The sequence below is a fragment of the Centrocercus urophasianus genome, unplaced genomic scaffold (assembly GCF_019232065.1).
Source record: "Centrocercus urophasianus isolate 14NV4802_14NV808 unplaced genomic scaffold, USGS_Curo_1.0 seq_12, whole genome shotgun sequence".
Taxonomy (NCBI): Eukaryota; Metazoa; Chordata; class Aves; order Galliformes; family Phasianidae; genus Centrocercus; species Centrocercus urophasianus.
The window spans coordinates 38,928,566-38,948,507 of NW_024884364.1; the positions used below are offsets into that span (position 1 = coordinate 38,928,566).

At 40.8% G+C, this 19,942-nt stretch overlaps 1 protein-coding gene across 19 annotated transcripts in view; it reads left to right on the top strand.

Moving 5' to 3' along the window:
• Positions 1 to 19,942, top strand: part of DMD (dystrophin) — a 979,751-nt gene that overhangs the window by 885,781 nt on the left and 74,028 nt on the right. For 14 of the 19 annotated variants that reach the window (XM_042811110.1, XM_042811098.1, XM_042811099.1 and 11 more), the window contains one exon: positions 16,742 to 16,803. In XM_042811110.1, coding sequence (XP_042667044.1) covers positions 16,742 to 16,803 — 62 coding nt within the window. Of the gene's footprint in view, positions 1 to 11,259; positions 11,341 to 16,741; positions 16,804 to 19,942 lie in introns of those variants that run through there. The other 5 variants (XM_042811105.1, XM_042811106.1, XM_042811107.1 and 2 more) reach the window with 1 other exon arrangement.

Sequence of the window (19,942 nt, forward strand, 5' to 3'; positions counted from 1 at the left end):
TCACTGCAAAGCTTTGATCTACCTAATGTATAATAAATAAGATTCTGCATTTTAATCATACTGCACCTTTCATATCACTTGTGTTGCAAAGTCTGATTTCATTTCCAAAATCATCCTGACTTTGTTGACCTTTTTTTTTTAATAAGATTATTTTTTGATCATTTATTTATTTCAACATATCCAGCAGTAGACAGATGATATGCCAGGTGGAAGTATTACACTGTGTACCCACTGCCTCCGTATACACCTTTATCCTATTCATGTGCCAGCAAAAGTTGTAGCAATTCTTTATTCATTTACTTTTTCTACTTTACAGCACGTAAGAGACTGACCAAGTGATCCTTTGGGTTATGACACTGACTGATGGAAAATGCAGCTAGGGTTAATTATTCTGTATGTAGTTTTGAATTACCTACTTAATTGCAAATTACACAGAAATGCAGGATAGAAATACAATTTCAGCATTATGACTGAAATTAAGTAAACAAGAACTGTCTCTTTAAATGTTGAGATTGGTGATTGGAATTAATTAATATAAACCATGCCCACCTAGGAACAACAAAATCCATGAAATTAAAAATACACCCAGTTGTTTAAGTCAGAGAATGGTATAGTCTGGTAATGTCAGAACAACCTTTACCTACTGTGGAATTGAGCCAAATTTTGTTTAGAGGTAAAATTCAGCTCAGTATGTACTAAGAGATATACTAAAAGGCCTTACAGGATTGTTAATGCACGCTATTATCTTTTGCAGTTTGCATAGGTGATGAAATGCTTTACTCTATACACAGGTCCAAAAGAGCAAGCGAATATTCTTTCTGTGTCCTACCTTTTGCCAGTTTCTTTTATAAAAGTTCTACCAAGAGCATTCATTTGTATAAAATGAAAGTTTCAGAAAGAAATGCAAACAGAGTCCAGATCTTCTGCTGTTGTGTGCTGGCAGTGCTTCTTGAATTCAGTAAACTCTGTCAACAAATGCACCAGCTTACAAAGTTTTGGAATGAAAATAGCAGTTGTTTTTTGTTTTTCCTTAAACAGTTTGACTGCTTCAAACGTTGGAAATTGCACATAGATCATGCAGCAGTCTTAAAAAGGGAACACGATTTCATAATCATAATTGACCTCACTGACCATGAGTCAGTTCTTTAGTCAAGTAATTTCTGGATAGAAGTGAATACCTAAAGATAATTAATTTGCTTACCACCTGATTGCTGTGGTGGGGTCATCACGAAAACTAGGGCATCTGGACCAACAAAATTCTCATGCCTATGTTGTGCTGCATGGCATTAAAATCACATGGGTTTGTTCTAGAACCCTCCTCGATCCCCCAGTGGAAGGAGATATTTTTGGCCATTGAACATGATGAATTTATTCTGCAGGAATAAGTCAGACTAGTTTCATAAAGTTACTGCTCTTTCAGGCCACAACTACTACTAAAGCGAGTGAAACCATTTGAGAAGAATATATCATGCCTTAGGTCCACAGTAGTACTAACCAGGAAGCAGAGCAGTACCATGGCTACTTGGCTTGGGAGCGGTCCAGCTTTCAGCAAAAAAAAGAGCCACTGTGTGAAATTCAGACATGGACTTGACTGTTACTCTCATGGCAGACGTACATTGATCTACATGCAGTGTAGATGTAAAAGAATGTGCCACCAGAAAGTCTACATAACCAAATTACTGTCAGATTTAGAGAGCAGATCATTCTCGCCTGTTTCATAGACTTAATCATTCGATTAAATGGCAGTGTAAACGTAGTGCCACTGGCTTTATTTTTCTTCAAATTACTAGCAAGCATCTTGAACAAAGTTAACATGGAAACAGCTATCAAAACAAATCACTTTCTTCATCCTTACCAAATGGAGTGCACTATCATCACCAAATGATTGATTTCATTGCATTTAATCCCTGTTAACGTTTTAAATTAAATGCTAGCTTCCAGTAAAATGTAATGTTTACTAGAGAACTTACCAGAAAAAAAAAACAAAACAATATTGCACAGAGTAAAAAAAAATGGTATTTAGTTGTATTTAGTTGTGTAAGGTTAGAAGCCTTTTAGTGATGATATCTTTATCACAAGAACAAGAAATTTGTCTTCTCTTTGACTTCAAATTGTAATTCTTAGAATAAAGCCAAATGAATAAGCAGTATGGCAAGCTGCTAAAAATAAAAGTCTCCAAAGATTTTAGTTCAGTATTAAATACAGTGATTTGATAAACCAGTGGATTAGATAGGGTCTAATCCTTTACTCCCTGCTTGGGCTCCATTTGGCAAAGTTCTTAGGCTATCAGCCTCAATAAATCTTTGCAAAATTATTTTTACCCTTAATAAATTATTTGCTCTGTTAGTTACCCTAAAAACAGAACAAATTGAAGGAACTGGGTGGAAGGATTATAATTTGAGAAATAATGAACACAGAATTTTAAGAATGAGAAATAAGACCAACTGCAGCAACAAAACTATGGAAAAGTAACAAGGGATTCATTTTTGATTACTGATAAAAAATGTGCAATATTTGTAAGAAAAAATAACTTTCATTACTACAGTTCAAGATGTCTAGACATCACATCTTCATGTGTTTATGTAGAAGATAAAGTGAACATCTTTGTTTTACTTTCCCTGATCTGATGCATTTTAATGTGAAGACATTAACTAAGTGGTGATAATTGCTAGCAAAATCACATTTCGTTGTAAAGCTGGCAACCACGAGCTAGAGCTGTTGATAGTAACTAAAGGGAAATGATTTACTTCAAGAGAACAATGATGATTAAAAACCAAACCAAAACAAAAGAACAAAAACCATAATACTTCCTTAATATGACAGACTGATTTTGTTATCCAGAGGAAGGCCACTAAGATGATCAGAGGGCTGGAGCACCTCTCCTGTGAGGAAAGGTTGAAGGAACTGTGTTTATTTAGATAGGAGAAGGCTCCAGGGAGAGATCATTGTGGCCTTCCAGTACTTGAAGGGAGTGTATAAAAGGGAGGGGGAATGGCTTTTTACGAGGGGATACTGACAGGACAAGGGAGAATGGTTTTAAACTAAGACAGGGGAGGTTTAGGTTAGAGATTAGGAGGAAGTTTTTCACACAGATGGTGGTGATGCACTGGAACAGGTTGCCCAAGGAGGTTGTAGATGCCCCATCTCTGGAGGCATTCAAGGCCAGGCTGGATGTGGCTCTGGGCAGCCTGGTCTAGAAGTTGGCGGCCCTGCCTGTGGCTGTGGGGTAAAACTAGATGATCACTGTGGTCCTTTTCAACCCAAGGCCATTCTGTTATTCTATGATCATGAATGAATTAAGAATGAATGTTCAAACAGTTGTAATGTTTTCTACGACAGGAAGTGTGAATTCAGGTGATCCTTCTTTCTGACCTGAAGACATTCAGAAGATTGCCTTCTACGCAGTGTGTTGTGTTATGTATGCTAGCATAATTATAATTAATGCTAGCATAAAGGATAGCAGTAGTCCGGGCAGACAGTATGAAATACACCAATGATTTAGATTTTCTCCATATATAGACATGGAAAATTTTTAGCTAAGTGTAATACATTATTTTACTTGAGATGGAAGTAAGAAAAACTGTTGTGAGTTTCTGACAGAGGTATGAAGTTAAGTAATCTGAACTTTTAAAGTAATCTGGCATTGTGTAATAAGTGGTGAAGAAGATGATGAAGACAGACTACTGAGCTTAGGCCTAGCAAAAAAGGTTTTTATTTAAGTCTGGACTATTTTGGAAAAAACTGAAGATGATATGGTGGAATTATAGGTTGACTTATTCAAGGGATAGTTCCCTTAAGTTTAGCTACAGGGGTCTAAGCATGTTAATACAGATCATAAAGAAGGTTTTTCTTCTTCATATTTTATGACTGTACAAAATATTCAGGATTTAGATGTCACTTTTGTTTCTTAAAGAGAAGAAAATTGTTCCAAATCCATATTACTAATTTGTTTAATTGGCTCAACGAGGATAATGTTCAATACAGAGAGAATTAATGTATTTTGGCTGATTTTGAGCTCCACTAAGTCAGTGTTCTCTTTGACTTGATAGTAGATTACTGTAGATCCTGAAGGTCATCTGTGTTCCTTTGGTCATATGGATCAAGGCTCTTTCATTTGTGTAGACAAGGTATCTCTGATTGTTAATGCAAGTCTTTCCATGGCTAATTTGGCTTCTTTGCTTGAAAAGGAATCTTTCTTTTGCAGGCTTATTTGTTCACTAAGAGACTCCAATTTGTATTTGATAACAGAGATCAGAGAAAGGCATGAAGGTATGCTGATGAAATCACAGTTTATTGGAAGCCTTTTGAGAAGTTTTTCTGAATTCAAACTTAAAAAACCTTTAGTATACAAAGTCATTGAGTTGTATCAAATGCATTCTTATCATTAAACATCTAGTTTAAACTGTGAAATACAGTCAAGCAAGACTTACATCCTATCATCAGATAGCAGCCACAGGATTGTGTCCTGCTTTAACTGCCAACTCACATGTTATAATGAGCTACACAAAGATACCTATGTACAAAAGCTGAGAGGACTAAAACTTTTCTTACTCTTAGCTAAGGAATATCTAACCCTCCATGTCAGGGCAGTTGGAACTAGATGACCTATAAGGCCTCTCCCAGTCCAAACCATTCTAGAATTCTATGAAAAAATCTTTATCTTACTTGAAAATTTCTCTGTATCTGTCTTTACTGTAGTATTTAAGTGCTAACATACATTTAGATTCAATTAGGATAAGCAAATGTCTGTGACCTAGGACATGGCTCCACAGTGGCTGATGCTCAGTCATCTGTCTCTGAAGTACTTGCTGACAGAGGTCTGTATATGCATGCTTGTTTCAAATGAGCATATATAGAGACATTAATTTTCACTCTTTGGCATGGACAAGATGAGAGTATTGCTAGCTGCCATTAGAGAGAGCATACACTGTCAGAGCTGTATGAACAATTGCCTCATGTTGCAGTCAAACTGAATTAAATAGAAGTACATTTTGTCACAGATTATTGTTTTGGGAAGAAACTTAAAAGTTTTCATTACAAAAATGTCAGATGAGAAGCTTTTACTTTTCTGCTGCTTGAAAGTTTGACTCAGTTTGTGAGTAGTTGCACAACTTTAATCTGAAGCTGCATTTCTATGCAGATAAACCCTGTGAAGCATCACCTGGATCAGATGAAGAAGTAGGTCTGGATGGATTTACTGGTGAGGCTTGTTAGATGGATCTGCTCTCACCTTCCATCAGCTTCTGTAGGTCAGCTTTTCCTCCAGTGCAGTGCTATGCTTTCCCTTGATTTCTTAACCCACACTGGACTTTTAGGAATAGAGAGCAAAGCAGTCATGCCACTCAGGAAAAGTGAGCTTTGCTTATGTAGTACAGAAGGTAAAGCCTTTCTGGTCTGGAAATAAAATCAACCCAAGTTTGATTAACAAGGAGAGAGAGTTGTCCCTTTCTCACATCGGGGCTCTGTGTGGTCCCTAGGAAAAAGTTAGGAACAGCTCTTGACCTTCTTGTATCTGCTAAGGTCAGCAACATCAACATGCTTAGGAAGATGCTGGAAAAGCCTAGTGTGTATGTAAAAGATAGGCAGTGCCTCTTGTTGTTAGAATAATACATTAAAATGTTATGTATATTACATTATGATCATTGAGTAAACGACATGGTAGTTATGACAGGTTCAAAGTATATTTTAAAGCAACAGATGTTACACGACGTATGAGAATGCTGCAAGACATCTAAAGCTGAAATACAGACACAAAAAAATCCATGCAGTAATTCAAAGCTGTAATGTTTGCCTGGTTAGTGGTCTGATTGGAAACTTGCCTGCTTGCAGCTGTCATAAAATGCAATAGATTTTCACTGTCCTCTTTGCATACTTAAGTGCAGTTTTACCATTGCATTATCCCAGTAGGTAATCTCTTAGTGTGATCTACATGGCTTTTTTTTTTTTTTTCACAAAATGAATGTTTTCTCTCCAAGATGATATTTACATAGCACCTTTATGGAAAAATGTCATGAATGAAGGAAAAACTTTTTTGTTTGTATGATTTTAGTTATAAAAACAGACCCGATGATAATGTCAAAAATAAATATTTTATGGAATGCAAGCAAAAAGTAAATTAGTGTAAAAGGAATGCAGGCCTCTCCTTTGCTGTCTGAGGGCGACTTTGAATGAGGGAGCTGCTAGCGAGCAGTCCTGTCATGAGGAATGCATGGTGATCTGTATCACATCACATTTTCTGGTCTCTGTGTGATGGAGCCCAGTAAGATGGAAAGCTTTTCACAACTGAAGTCTATACATTGACAGGAAACAGGAAAGTTCATTATCTGGGAAGCCAGCTTCTGTGTTCACAACACAGAATTTTATGTGTGGAAAGAAAGATTTGGAGGAGAAAAGAGACTTAATGAGAAAGAGAGTTTACGAAATCCTGCTTATTTTAATCCCCCAGGATGCAAGACAGTCATTTATTTCTAACTGAGAACGCAAAGGAAAGTAAGAAATAGAGTTTGCCTTCATCCTTTTGTTTAATTTATCCTTATTAGTTTTCATTTGTTCACAACTGAACTGAAATGATAGGCATCCACTTTGTCAATACAGGTTCCTCAAACCAGTGACTTAAAAAGGTATAATTATTATTTCTAAAGTCTTATTTGTGGATGGTCAAGATTAGCATGTCATTCTGCTTTGTTTTTCTGGTTAACTTTTCAGTAAGCTTCAGAGGGTTTTTTTTAATACTTTCATTTATCTAATATTTTGCCAGCATTTTGCTTCTTCATCTTCCCATTCTTGTGACTCTCCACATTCCAGTTCATTTCCATCCCAGAAGAGCAGGAGTTGTACTGCTTTCTTCATTTTCTTGGAATCATCATAGAATCATAGAATGGCCTGGGTTGAAAAGGACTACAATGATCATCTAGTTTCAACCCCCCTGCATGGACACAGTTGCCAACCACTAGACCAGGATGTCCAGAGCCACATCCAGCCTGGATGTGATGGGGAGAGAAGAGATATGTCCAAGTGCTTACCTGAGAAGCTCATAACACTGGTGGGATTAGGATGTACTGCCACCTGCATCCAACAGTGCACATAACCTTACCTGGGTACTACACCTGGCACTGGACTGAACAAATGCTCTGCTACTGCAAGCTGCCTGTGTTGCCACTTCCAGCTAAAAAGCAATTTTACCCTCTCCCAGTTAACCTTTCCAAGATTTCAATAATATAAATTTTGTATGTGTATTCATTATACCTAAAATGATAGGTGTCATATCATTCATATTCTGTCAACAGCCTGGTATAACATAAGCCACACACACACTGCTCCCAAGGCTCTGCAACACTCATCTTGCAGGGTGATGGGAACTTCTGTTTTAATCGGGTGTCTTTACTACACTAAAAGCAATCTCAGACCAAAGGAGATTTGTGAAGGAGGGCAGAGGTACATGTCATCCTATTACACATTCTGTGCAATAGTACTTTCCATATTGTGCATCAAATTGTTACAAGCTCTGCAACTTTTACTGCAGAAATATACATATACATATTTACGAACATTTTTCCTACTCTGTCTGATGCAAGAATATCCCAGCCATCAAGCTTTGAAATCCAATTGTTCCTTGGGTAGAAATGTAAATGAGCAATTTGGACATGGTAGACTAGGAGTGACATAAATTTGATTAATTTCCACAATATAAATCACAGGCCTTGTAACCTAGTGTAGGGAACTTGCAGGGGAGTTGGACCAGATGATCTGCAGAGGTCACTTCCAAACCCTAAGGTTCTGGAATTCTGTGATTACACAGCTGCTTTATGGTGCTATGGAGAATCTCTGTTGAAGAAGAAGCACCTGCTCATCTCCATTTATGCAAGACACAAACTGGGCTTCCCCCTGATTGGGAAATGGCAAGCTCCCTCCTCTGCTCTTACATGGTGCAAATAACTGGTTATACATAGCAATGAATGTCCTAGTATTTAATTTACAATGTAGTGTTGGGGAAAATGAATGCAGAACTTCAAAACTATTTTCTGCATTGCATTTGCAATTTGCAAGTATTTTAATGTGCTTTCAGAAGTAATGTTCAAGCAGACAAAAGAAGAAAGAAAAAAAAAGCATTATCCAAAACAGTATTCTCTTCTTGGCTCGTCTGAGAGGGCTATCGGTGAACACAGAAGAAATCCTGGAGGTTTCAGCCCTTGGAGCATATTTAAGACAGATGATCCAGGAAAGTGTCATTGTGCCATCCCAAGTGATTCTTAGTATTTATTTATACCAAGAAAAAGAAAATAGGCTCAAAGAGCATAGCGGATTAGCAGGCCCAATGCAGGGCACCACAATGTCTTCTTATACGCAAGGCTAGTGTGTGCTAATCCACTGCACAGATAACTGAGAAATAGTAGAGCCATGCTTACAAGGAGCCCTGCACACAGAATGACAGGAACAAAACTTAGTTAATAGGAAAATGTTCTATCTTTACTTTCAGTGACAGTAGAACTAAAGAAATATCTTTAGTTTGGTGACTCGTTAAGCGTCAACCTTACTAGCAAACTTAGGTTTGCCCTCCTAACCAGTTCTGGGCAACTGAGAAATGAGTTCTCCTACTCATTTCTGCCTTTGTTTTCTTATCTTTCTGTAACATGGGGTACTAATGCTGATCTCCTTCATAAAACCGGAGAAGATTTACGCTCAAGCAGTAGCATTTGAGAATTATTTTATGCTTGTATTACTATTTTTAAAGTTTTTTTTTTTTTTTTTTTGTCTTTTGCTCTTTCCTCATATAAAAGTGACAAAATTTTGAGAATAATGCATTAGGATGGGAAAACGAGAATTTTCAGACATGGAGATGCTATTAGCATTTGGACAGCAAGCAGTGCATTGATGCTACTTGAAAATCCTGACTTTTCAGGTGCTCAGCTGGTATTTAATCATGAATAAGACACTGCTAGTGAAAGCAGATCACCCCTCCTTTATTAGGGGGCTGTGATTTCCCCTGAAGCACCCAGAACTGACAAATATTAAAGAGAAAGACACCTTGATCAGTCCTGCATTAAGTATAAGAAATAAACACTGTTCTTCTGATTAAGTTGTCTGTGTAGGTGCCCAAATTGACTAAATGGTCCTCGGATAAGAAAAGCAACATGGGGAATTCAAATTCTGCTAGTTCTGTAATCTTGTTTTATTTTCTGCAGAAGAAGACTGGTTTTTTAATCAGATAAGTGGTTTAAAATTAAGTATGGCATATAGACTTGCTTCAGTTAAAAATTCAAAGACAGTAACCATTTACACTGCAAACAAATTATATTTCATGATAAATTATTAATAGTTTTAAAACAATTTGGAATAAGAGTGGTATTACTTGCATTGTACAGCAAAAAATATAATCTTGAGGTCAAAAGTTGGTAAAATCTCTTATGAATTTGGAGACAGCAAGCAGAATTAAATAGGTATTTTTTTATAAAATCAAATTATAAAGTCAATAGGCCTTAATCCTTTAATCTTTCAACACTCATGTTTTCCTCTGGATGTTCTTGAGTGGGTAATAGTTTGATTTGGGAGATCAAAGGGTTAATTTGCTTTTCAATTGAGGAATGACTCAGAGTTCCCCCTTATTGTTCAAGGAAAAAAAAAGTGGTGTGTGGGTGTAAGGTAGGGAAAAAAAAGCCAAGAAAATGGATTCACTAATTGGGGTTTTCACCTGCTGTGAGTCTAATTGAATACAATACCTTATTTGTAACTCAAGGAGAAAGAAGATTATGCAAAGTATGAGAATTTCAGACTGTTTTTTAAATTCTTATTACTTGGCACTATTGTATGGGAAAGAAGACAAACGTGGTAATAGCAGCATAGAGCTTGACCAGGATACACTAGAAACAGTAAGAAATTGAAGGAATGTGTATCTTGAGGATCAGCACTAGAGATTTCTCGAAATAAAGCAAAATACTTTCTCTGTGAAACTGCAGACTTCCAGCCGCAATGAGTCCTGCGACATTAAGCAGGCTGCTCTGCCACTGTTGTAATGGATCGTGAAGTCCCTCCCAATTAATGCGCTAAAGATTACACTTTAAAGCTAAGAGAGAGATCTCTTGTTTCTTAAAACTTAGCGGGAGATGAAAGAAGAAACGTTTGTTGATTGGAACAACTGACAGCCTTCAGCCAGTTCATTTGCTTCAAAGCTGACATATGTATGTAGCCCAGGGAGCCTTAATGTGGTGCTGTGTCTGCCCACACTGAGATGAATCCTATTTCTCTTGCTTTGTCGGGGCAGTGTTGGAGATGCAAGATAAACAAAAGCTGTGACATTGACCTTTTGAAGCAAATTAGGTTGTTCAGAAACTATGAGAAGTTAACATTTCGCTCTGCTGGGTTTCATTCCTGCCTTTGGCGGTTGCTGGGATTGATCCCTGAGCATACTGCACTTGCAAAGACGGCTTCTCCTGAACCCTGCTGGGCTTTTATTAAAGCCAGGTAATTCGGGTACCTGAATCCTTAAGGACAGCCCTAAATATCCTAATACCTAGGGTGGAAACCACCCAGGTACATGCTTATTGAGCAGTCTGTGGGCAGTGATGTGGTAAGCATAGAAGCATAGAAGCATAGAATCACCAAGGTTGGAAAAGACCTTCAAGATCATCCAGTCCAACCGTTCACCTATTCCCAATAGCTCCCACTAAACCATGTCCCTCAACACAACATCCAGTTCACAGTAAGGCTGTGAACAAGGGTGAGGTGAATTTTCCACGTGTCCACGCCTACATCTTCCCCATGCTAAGGCTTTCTGTGGGTTTTAAAGGCACCCTTTGGGCGGCTGTACCATGAGAGAACCAAATGTAAACCTGAAAAACTGCCCAGCTGTCGGTAGGACCTGCTCCTCACCCAGCACTGCTGCCGTGTGAGTGAAGGATGTGGTGAGGCGAGGTGGCGGGCCAAATGGATAGGAGACGTTTGTGATGCCAAGAGAAGGTCTTTGGCTTTCATTTGCGCATCCAGCGTGAAGCAGAATTCACACTGGGAAACGTGGCACCCGTTTCCGCGCTCAGGACACAGAACCGGCCCTCTTCTCGGCGGGAAGGAGTGACCCCAACTCTGCAGCACCCCTGGTGAAGGCGAAACCACCGCAACCGTACCCGCGTCCGCCTCAGCCCCGGTGGGACCCCTCCGCCGCGGGGGCGGGCCGGGGCGGTGCAGCGCGGCTCAGCGCGGGGAGCGCCGCCCTCTCCCTCTTTCCCTCCCGCCTGCTCGCCGGCGGGGCGGCCGCAGTGGTGCTGGGCGGCGGGGCCGGGTGGCAGCGCTGTGTCTGGCTCCGCGGCGCCGCCGAGCAGCTGCCGCCATGAGGGAGCAACGCAGAGGGTGAGGAGCGGAGGGGGGCGCGGCGGCAGGTGCCGGGCTGGGTTCGGCTTGTGGCGGGGCTGCGGGCGGGATGATGGAGCCGGGAGCAGCGCGGTAGCCGCGGCCATCCCAGAGCACGGCTGCAACGTGGAGGTAGCGCGTCCGTCTCCTCGGAAGACCGTAGGGGAAGCGATTTGTTTCTCCAGAAAGGTCAACTTTCCGCTCCGTCCCTTCAGGGCAGTTGGGAATGGAGGCCGTAGAACCGCGCTGTGTGTCCGGTTGGGACGTGCAGGATGCGGGGTTCGCCGCGAACCCGGAGCCGGGGCTGCGCGGGGCTGCGCCGGGCTGAGAGTGCGCGCTGCGCTGGGTCGTAAAGGGCAGCCGGAGGAGTGTAGAGCGTTACCTGTGCAGTGCCTAACTTGGTGCGGGAGCGAACTTCCCTAGAACACTTCAACGGGTACTACTTTCATGGAGTCCTTTCGTGTTAGCAGTCACCTTTCCCATGACTGGGCAGGGCCGGGAGGGGTTCCTTGGGGCAGCGCACTAGGTGATCTTAATGGTATTTTCCGACCTCAACGATTCTGTCGTCTGATTCTTTGACCCTTACCTCGCCGTGTCCCTGCTCAGAGCCCACAGGTGCGTGGCTGTGGGGTCTGATGTCCCGCAGTGAGGTGGCTTTGGTAGGAGCAGAGCGGCTGGGCTTTGCCGAGTGAATAGCTAGGTGGGCAGGTAGCAGCTGTAGGGCAGAGCCCCGCTGCCAAGCCGTCATCTTTGCCCGAGATGTAACATGTAAAATAAATGTTTAACATAGCGAGCGGTGAAAAAGAGTTACTTTACAGTTCTCGGCAGTTGGTATTTGCCTTTCTCTGACTGCTCGTTTCCAGTGTCAGTGAGAAACTTAAATATGTATCGGTGCTTCCCTTCAGCAGCGCGATAAATCTGGCAAAAGCCAATAAAACATGCTGCAGTCAAATTCTTCCTGGAAAGATGCCTGATCCTTGGCTTAAATGGGAATAATCTCCGTGCGCAGATCAGTAGTCTCTGGATTTATAGATGAAAACAGTAGTCCTTTGTACGGCACATAGGAGTGCCACCTTCTCGCACCGCTAATACTTTCCATCGCAGTGCCGTGCTGTAGCCAGGGAATTAATGAAACCCTGTAAAAAAAGACAGCTGTTAAGTCTTCTGGCAATCGCTGTCATCTGCTGCTGAAAACATTTCTGATTTTCAATGAGCAGCAGTGTCTGTGCATGCAAACACTTTGAAACGCATTTATGTTAGGTTAGTGAAAGCCAAGCAACTGTATCGTGTTTATTTTGGCTTTTTGACAGCAGTCATACGGTGGTTGTAATAACCTTTTATTCATCTTAAAGCCAAAAGGTGAGAGGTATTACAGACTGCAGTGTTTGAGACTGGATTATTCATTGCTTTATAAGACAGTACTTAATAAGCAGCTTGTTATTAAGTGTATGTAAGTATCTGTTTATTGCCACCTGATGAAACTTCTTATTCTGTGCACATCTGCATACTTGCATATCTTGTTTATGTTCTGCTTTCAAATAAATATGTGAGAAACAGAAGAAGCACAGCAGGAGTTTAGAAAGGGCTGCGCAGTTCAGTCTGAAGTTCTGGACTCTGGAACTTCGCAATGAATACACAAGAGTACCTGAATCTTACATATATGCAAAAAAAATAGGGTGCAATCAGGATGAGTTAAAGAGATCTTGAATGGCTACAACCTGTGTGAGGATGTTTTAGCGATTGTGCAACATTGTTCTCTGCTCCCCCCGCTGCTGGTGTTGCTCAGTGGGAAGAGAAAATAACCATGTTTTATCTAAACTCATGAAGTTGTAGCAAGAGAACTATAATTCAATTTGTGTGCTGTTTGGACTATCATCTCTCAGTTTCAGGTTTGCAGTCCTGTGTGCTGTTAGCTCTTCCAACAGTGACGAGAGGTGAATGTCTGTGCTTTTTACAAGAACAGAGAGGTTACATAGGCACAGTGTGACAGAATTGCCCACGTAAAAATTATCCTTGCTAATATGATGTAATTATCCTTTAATGAAGTGGCCCTGCTGCTCCCAAAGGATGTGTTAAGTGAGGACTGTGCTTTCATCCCCCTGACTTATTGGTGTATTTAGTGTGCTAGTCACACCAGCACCTAGGTGTCACCATTATCCAGCGTGTTCCTCTCATTTTCAGGCCCACTTTTAATTTCCTTTTCACCTTTGCAACAACTTTGCAAGGCAGGTTTAGGAAAAGGAAAACAAGCCCCATGAGCCCTTACTTGGGCACGTCTCACCAGGCTCCAGCTGCTGCTGGTCAGAGGTCTCATGCTTCCGCTGTCCCTCTGCATCCTTCTGACTCGCAGGCTGCAAAGGGCTCTGCTCACTGGAGTTTGAAACTCTGGCAGACCTTGTGCTGCAGCTCTATTAAGGATGCTACAGCGTTCCCAGGCTTGGTGGAGACTGCGGGAACTGCTGAGTTGGCGCTTCCCTTCAGGAAGGCAGAGTCTCCCCCTGCCCGGCCCCCAGCTCGTGGTCAGATGGCCTTTGGAAGCAGTGGAGAGGCTTGCAGAGAGCAGGTGAACTGCAGTCTCAGCTTCCTACTGCTTCTTGTGGGAACGAAGTAGCTGCAGCCCTCTTGTTTCCCGTGTGTCTGGGGCATTGCCCTGCCTCCTCACCTGCTCCAGCATCAGGCCTCAGTTCTTTTTTGGGAAGAGCACCAGGATGAAGGGAGGGAGCTCTAGAGAAAGACACCCACCCCACCAGCTCAGCCCTTGGAACGTGTGGGTGAAGTGAGTGAAACCGTTCATTGCAAAATGGGCATCCCTGGGCAAATTATTTTAGGCAGCCATGATGTAAGAGCATTCTGTGTAGTCATTTGAGGTATCTGGCAGTAAAAATGTATGAAAACAGTCCAACATTTCTTTGGCAATGGAAATTTTATTTACAGTGTCTTAGGAAGATTGGTTATGTATTTTCTGGATGGTTAATAGGTGACATAATCTTACACTGTGCACATTAAATTCACTGATATCTGATTAAGCTTTATCATAAAAACAAAAATACCAAAAAAAAATAATTGTCCGCATGGTCTTGATGAGTGATTAACCATAACAGTTTTCTGAATTTTAAATGATTCCCTTGTTCTTCTATTCAACACAGGCAGTAAGATTCCGGGTGCTGTGTAGGTACATCATTGCCACGTGCTCAGTGGCTTTAAAATACTGTAATTGGGATTCAGTGCCTTTGAAAGCTCCCAGACCAAAAGCTGTGGATCCCCAAATGGCCTAGTTCATCCACAGAACAATCTGGAGCTGCCAAACTAAATGCACAGGGAAGATTAGGCAATTAGTTTCAGAGCTTTATTGCGACTGCATACCTAAGTTCTTACTCTGCTCTTTGCTACATGCTTTGGCACAGAAGCCAAGGATACACTTGCTACTGGGATACCTCAGAAGCACTGCGCATGGCATTTGAGATAAAACGGAGGTGTGGAAAACCACCATCCCCAAAGTCCCTCGGTTGTTACCCTGTGCTGACACAAGAAGTGCCTGTGTGCAGCGCTGAGCTCAGTCCTGCGCCGCTCCCCGGCTGGGCCTGCCAGGCTGCTGCCAGGGAACCACTGGTCTGGAACGAACACTGAGGACTAGCAAACAGCAGGCACAGCTCTGCAGGCCCGACTGTCTGGCCCGGTCTGCTGCTGCTGCCCGCTTACCTGAATCGTTAGGTCTCTCTGTCAACAGAGTAATTTGGCAATGAATATGTTCCCTTGTTCTTTTTCATTGAGCTGCTATTGTGCAAGGAGGGGGCAAATGGTAACCAAATTTTGGGGGGGATTCAGTGTGTAAATGAAGCGTTTTCTTAAAAAATGCATTTTCCTGTGCAGAATGCACAGTAAGCTCCTGTAGTGCAGAACTCCCTTGTGCCAGACATCTTAGAAAATTTGGGAACTTGGGTGCTGTGTTCTCTTGTAAGCGACTCTGTGTCTATGGTCACCGAACTCAAAGCTTAGATAGTTGAAGGTGATTGCAGCCACCTCTCTTTGCAGCATTCATATTTTCCCAGAGCAAAGACCAGGATGGCTGCTACAGCTCTGATGTCCTCTCCCTTTTCTTATTACCTTCAGCCACTGCAGGAATTAGGAAGGAGGGGGATGCTGAGGCTGATGAGTTGAGGCTCCTTTAACATCTTGTGCTCAGCTCAGATGCCATTCCTGCATTTTTGCTTATGGTTACTCCTTTCGTTCTTCCTTGTAATTATATACAGTGTGTACTGTATAGATATATACAGTAAGCTAGTGAGTACACAGACGTTGCTGGGCCAGTGAAGTATTCACATGGATCAAGTAAATAGCCTGTCTTCTAAGGCCAAAATGAAATCCTGCTAAGAAAACACTTCACTATTCTCTTTCCCTGCAGCAGTGGTGGTGCTGAAGCGTTGCATGGAGAGCTGCACCCCTAAGGCGTGCCTGTGGAGGTGCGCTTGGGATCACCATTTGCCTCCCTGCTCTCTGTTACATCGGCTTTACATGCACTGTTTGCTGTACAGGGGCACTCAGTTTGCTTGCTGGGTCACAGTTTGGAGCTGAAAGGTGTGTGCTTCCAGAACAACAAAGCACTGCGGATCAGACCTCACTCTTCTGTGCCTTTTCTTCCCAACGCTATATGCACATTGGACCCAGGATATCTGTTCTTTAAGTACAGGAACTGCAAATGTGGTTGCTAGCAATCGTACATTTCAGAATTTTCTTTAAGTGTAGTTCATGGGTTGTCTTTCAGCAGAGCTGAATTCTGTGTGACCAAGACTTCACTGGCTCTAGAATAGATAAGGAGAGTTTTCTTTCAAGTTTCCCATGTTAATGGAAACGAGATCACATTAGCTACGCTGTCATTAAAAAAAATCTTAAAATGTGTAGCCTTGGGAGACGTGAGTTGCTACTGCACTCACTAACACTTCACGTACTTGGCTCTCTCACACTGCATGTCTTCTGGCAGCAGTCTGCTGCAAAGCTGAAGGCTGTGAGCTTCTGTGCAGAAGATGGTCCCATTTACATTCTAGTCATAGGGCAGGGTTTTGTAACCCCATTTGGGTTTTTCCTGGCTTCCATAAAGCTCTGCCTCTTGAAAATTCACAGAGACCCTAGGATAAGGGAGACAGCCCAGAACACTACATTGTCTGAATGCTCACTGTATTTGTAATATTAGCAGAACTTTTAATTTTGCTTCCTGAGCCTATGCTTCAATACAGCAGTCCAGATGGACATCTGGTTGAAAGAAGACATGCCTGCTGCTAGTTAGATTCCCTCCTGCAAGAGCTCAGGCTGCTGGCAGTGTTCTGGCAGAGCACTGGGATGCACACTGTGCAAGGAAACAGAAAGAGAAATTCCATTTTATTAACTTTTATGTTTTTTATTGTAGCCATGAGACGCAGACAACCTGCTGGGATCATCCTAAGATGACTGAGCTCTACCAGTCTTTAGGTAAGACACCTCTACCAGTTGTTGCTGTCAGAGAATTGTTAAGACAAAGATTTCAAGAAGTAGTGAACCAAAATCGATTTAAAGCGAGAAGCTGTGATTTTATTGAGATTAAATTTTCTGCAAACAAGTGTGTAAGGCATAATGATTTATTTCAAACATCGAGTGGAAAAATTAATTTATCAGCGTGGTTGGAATGTGCGCTGTATTTACTGAGTGATTTTGCTGCATTGTTGCAAACTTACTTAAAGACTGCAATAGAAATGGAAAAAGAAAAAGAAAAAAGAAATGGTGAATCTTTTCACTGTTTTACAAAAGGCAGATGAAAAATCAAACCAAACTGCTGTTAATGTTGACTTTTGGGTGGTAGAAAGCCAATGGAAGCAATTTGACAAACTGCATTGCCACTGCTTTATTTTTAAAGCACTCAATGCTCAGAACGCATGGCAGCTGTCATGATGTCATTTTGAATACTGAAATTGCACACTTATTATGACTTCAGATGTGCCTCCCTGGTGGGCTTTTGTGTTGGGTTTTTCCATTTGTTTTTTAAGATTTTTTAGCAGCTTTGGATTTTAGTAACAGAAGCACATCTATGGGATACAGTAGGTCAATCTACGCTCTAGTATAGGCTGCTTGGCAGACCATTTAATAGCTAACTATTTCCTTTTAATGGTCCTGTTAATAAGTAATAGAGGATATAATAAAAATTAAGCTATTTCTCTGAAAGAAATATCAATCAATATGCTGCATTCAAGGAGGAGGTTATGTCTGTATGGTGCAAGTACATAAACTGGCTTTTCGACAAGCCAGCTTTAGTACTGAGGCCTTCAAGCCTAGCATTCAGTGCAGGCTTATTTACTATGGTGAAAAATAGCTTAAATTATCTTCTGCTTAAGTCTGTACTGGCATAATTAGACTGTTTTCAGTAGATAAACTGGTATATTTCAAGCTAACTCGTGTATCTCTGCAGTGCCCTGATGTAAAAGTATACCCAAGCTATTTTAGAAACACAATATGATGAAGTGGAATGAAAGTGTGAATGTTTTTTCCTTGTAGTGTTAACACTATGGCAGCAATTTGTTTAAAAATTAACTGAAAGACAGCTCTGTATATCAAGAAGGAGTAGGAGACATGTAAGTTCAGCCTAACAAAATGCAAAAGCAGGCAAGTGTTGACTTGCTATTTAATTATATTATATTGCCCAGTTTGCCTCTTTTATTATTCTGCTCTGGAAGTGAGGGGTTTAAAGGATTCAGGACAAATAGCAGTTGTGCATGCTGACATCTCTTTAATACAGGTAGATCCTCAAAGAGAGTTGCCTGTTAATTGAACCGCACTCCAACTGTAGCTCACTTTGATCCAGAGATAACATGTTATCTCTGATACTGTTGCTGGTGAGACCTGAAGTCCTGTTGAAACTGCTTTTCTTCTGGGATTTCTTTCTGGTATTTCAGCTACAGCAGTCTGGAATAATCAAGAAGTCAAGAGGTAGCTCTACGCGAGGGGAAAAAGTCTCCTGGTGGGTTCAGGTCAACAGTTCAAATGATGTGTGACTGTTGAAGTCAGGTTGCATTTAGTTTAACTGAGATTTTATCACTGTAAGTATCACCTGGATGTCAAGATTTGAAGACATTCTCATTGCTGATTGCACAAAGAAGGGACATGTTTAGGCAGATTTTCTCTCTTTTTTTTTTTTCTTCTGTTTTGAAGAGAAAGTAATGTCCAGTGGGGCAATAATTCTTTGTGGCTAATCATTTTTTTTTTTTTTTTGAGCTGGGACCAAATGCTCGTTAGCATGGAAGCAACACTGATTTTAGCATAGTATGTGTAATAGGTGTTCTTATTACTAAACTTAGGTGTTTGTACATGTGTACAAAACAGGTTAAACAAACTGATTCTTTGTGCACTGCCACATAGGATAAAGCTTTGAAAAAAGTGCGACTGAATAACCTACCATTTTATTTTATTTTATTTTTGAATTGGGTATATTCATCATTGCCTAACTCTCATATAAATTGCATAATACAAGCATAACCCGTTTAGTCTTGAATGGAAGCCTTGATGTGTTTTCAGTGCTTTTCTTTGCCTCAGGTCAAAACGGTAATAATGGGATGTTTCAAGTCTTTTCAGACTGTTCAGTAATACTTTATCTGAAAAGATATTATTAAAGTCGATTTTGTATTGCATACTCATTAGATCCTATTATTTTTCCCCACTGTAGGATCCAAATTTTGCTTCTTATTCATGTGAAGAAGCTAGTAAGGAGCTTAGTATGTATGCATTTTAAAAATTTGGTAGAAAACATGAATTGTACAATCCAGGTAAATGCAAAAAGTGAGACTGACGACATCAACGCTGTCAAGAATGTTTATTTCCATTTTCCAGCCCTTACACTTAGCCTGTAGGGAGCAATTGAGCGATGAGATGGAGCTTTCTGTACATCCCAGGTACTGACAGATGTGCTGGCTTTCTGTAAATTCACCACATTTTAATTGATTCCAGTGTATTGTAATTTGGTAGGGAATCTTTGTGTCTAATTTAAATTCTTCCAAATTGCTGAAAGCTTAATTTTTTTTTGTAAGTGAATGAGGAAGACGCAACTAGGAGCAAGACAAGACTTTTTGTAAAAGGAGAAGTAACGTTAGTTTTATTCTTCACATATCCACCCCACACACCTGCAAATTGCCACAGCACATTTTGCTGAAATGGATGAATTCCAAGCTTCAAACTTATTTTCCTCATCTTAGTTTTTAGGGGTTTGGATGTTTGTTAAAATGAAGGTAAATTGCTGTATCTGATCGGGTTGTCAGTCCAGCAGTCCTGTATCCTGTCTCCGGTACGGACTGCAGCAGAGAAGAGTCTGCAGGAAGAAATTATAAAATAACCTACCCACAAAGGAAGGTTTCTCAGATTCTCTTCATGCTCATGTGCTGAAAGAAGGATACTTTTAATAATTGTAAAGTACTTCATTTGAAAATTAGTGTGTGTTTCGGAAATTTGTAACTGATTGTTCTTTCAACATAAGCTTTTCCTTTTAAGAAGCTGAAATGCTTTCTCTGGACTGCTTCTCTTTATTATTTCAACAACGTAGCAATTTTGTTGGTTTTAATGAAGCATCTATTGCTGACTCAAGTTTGGC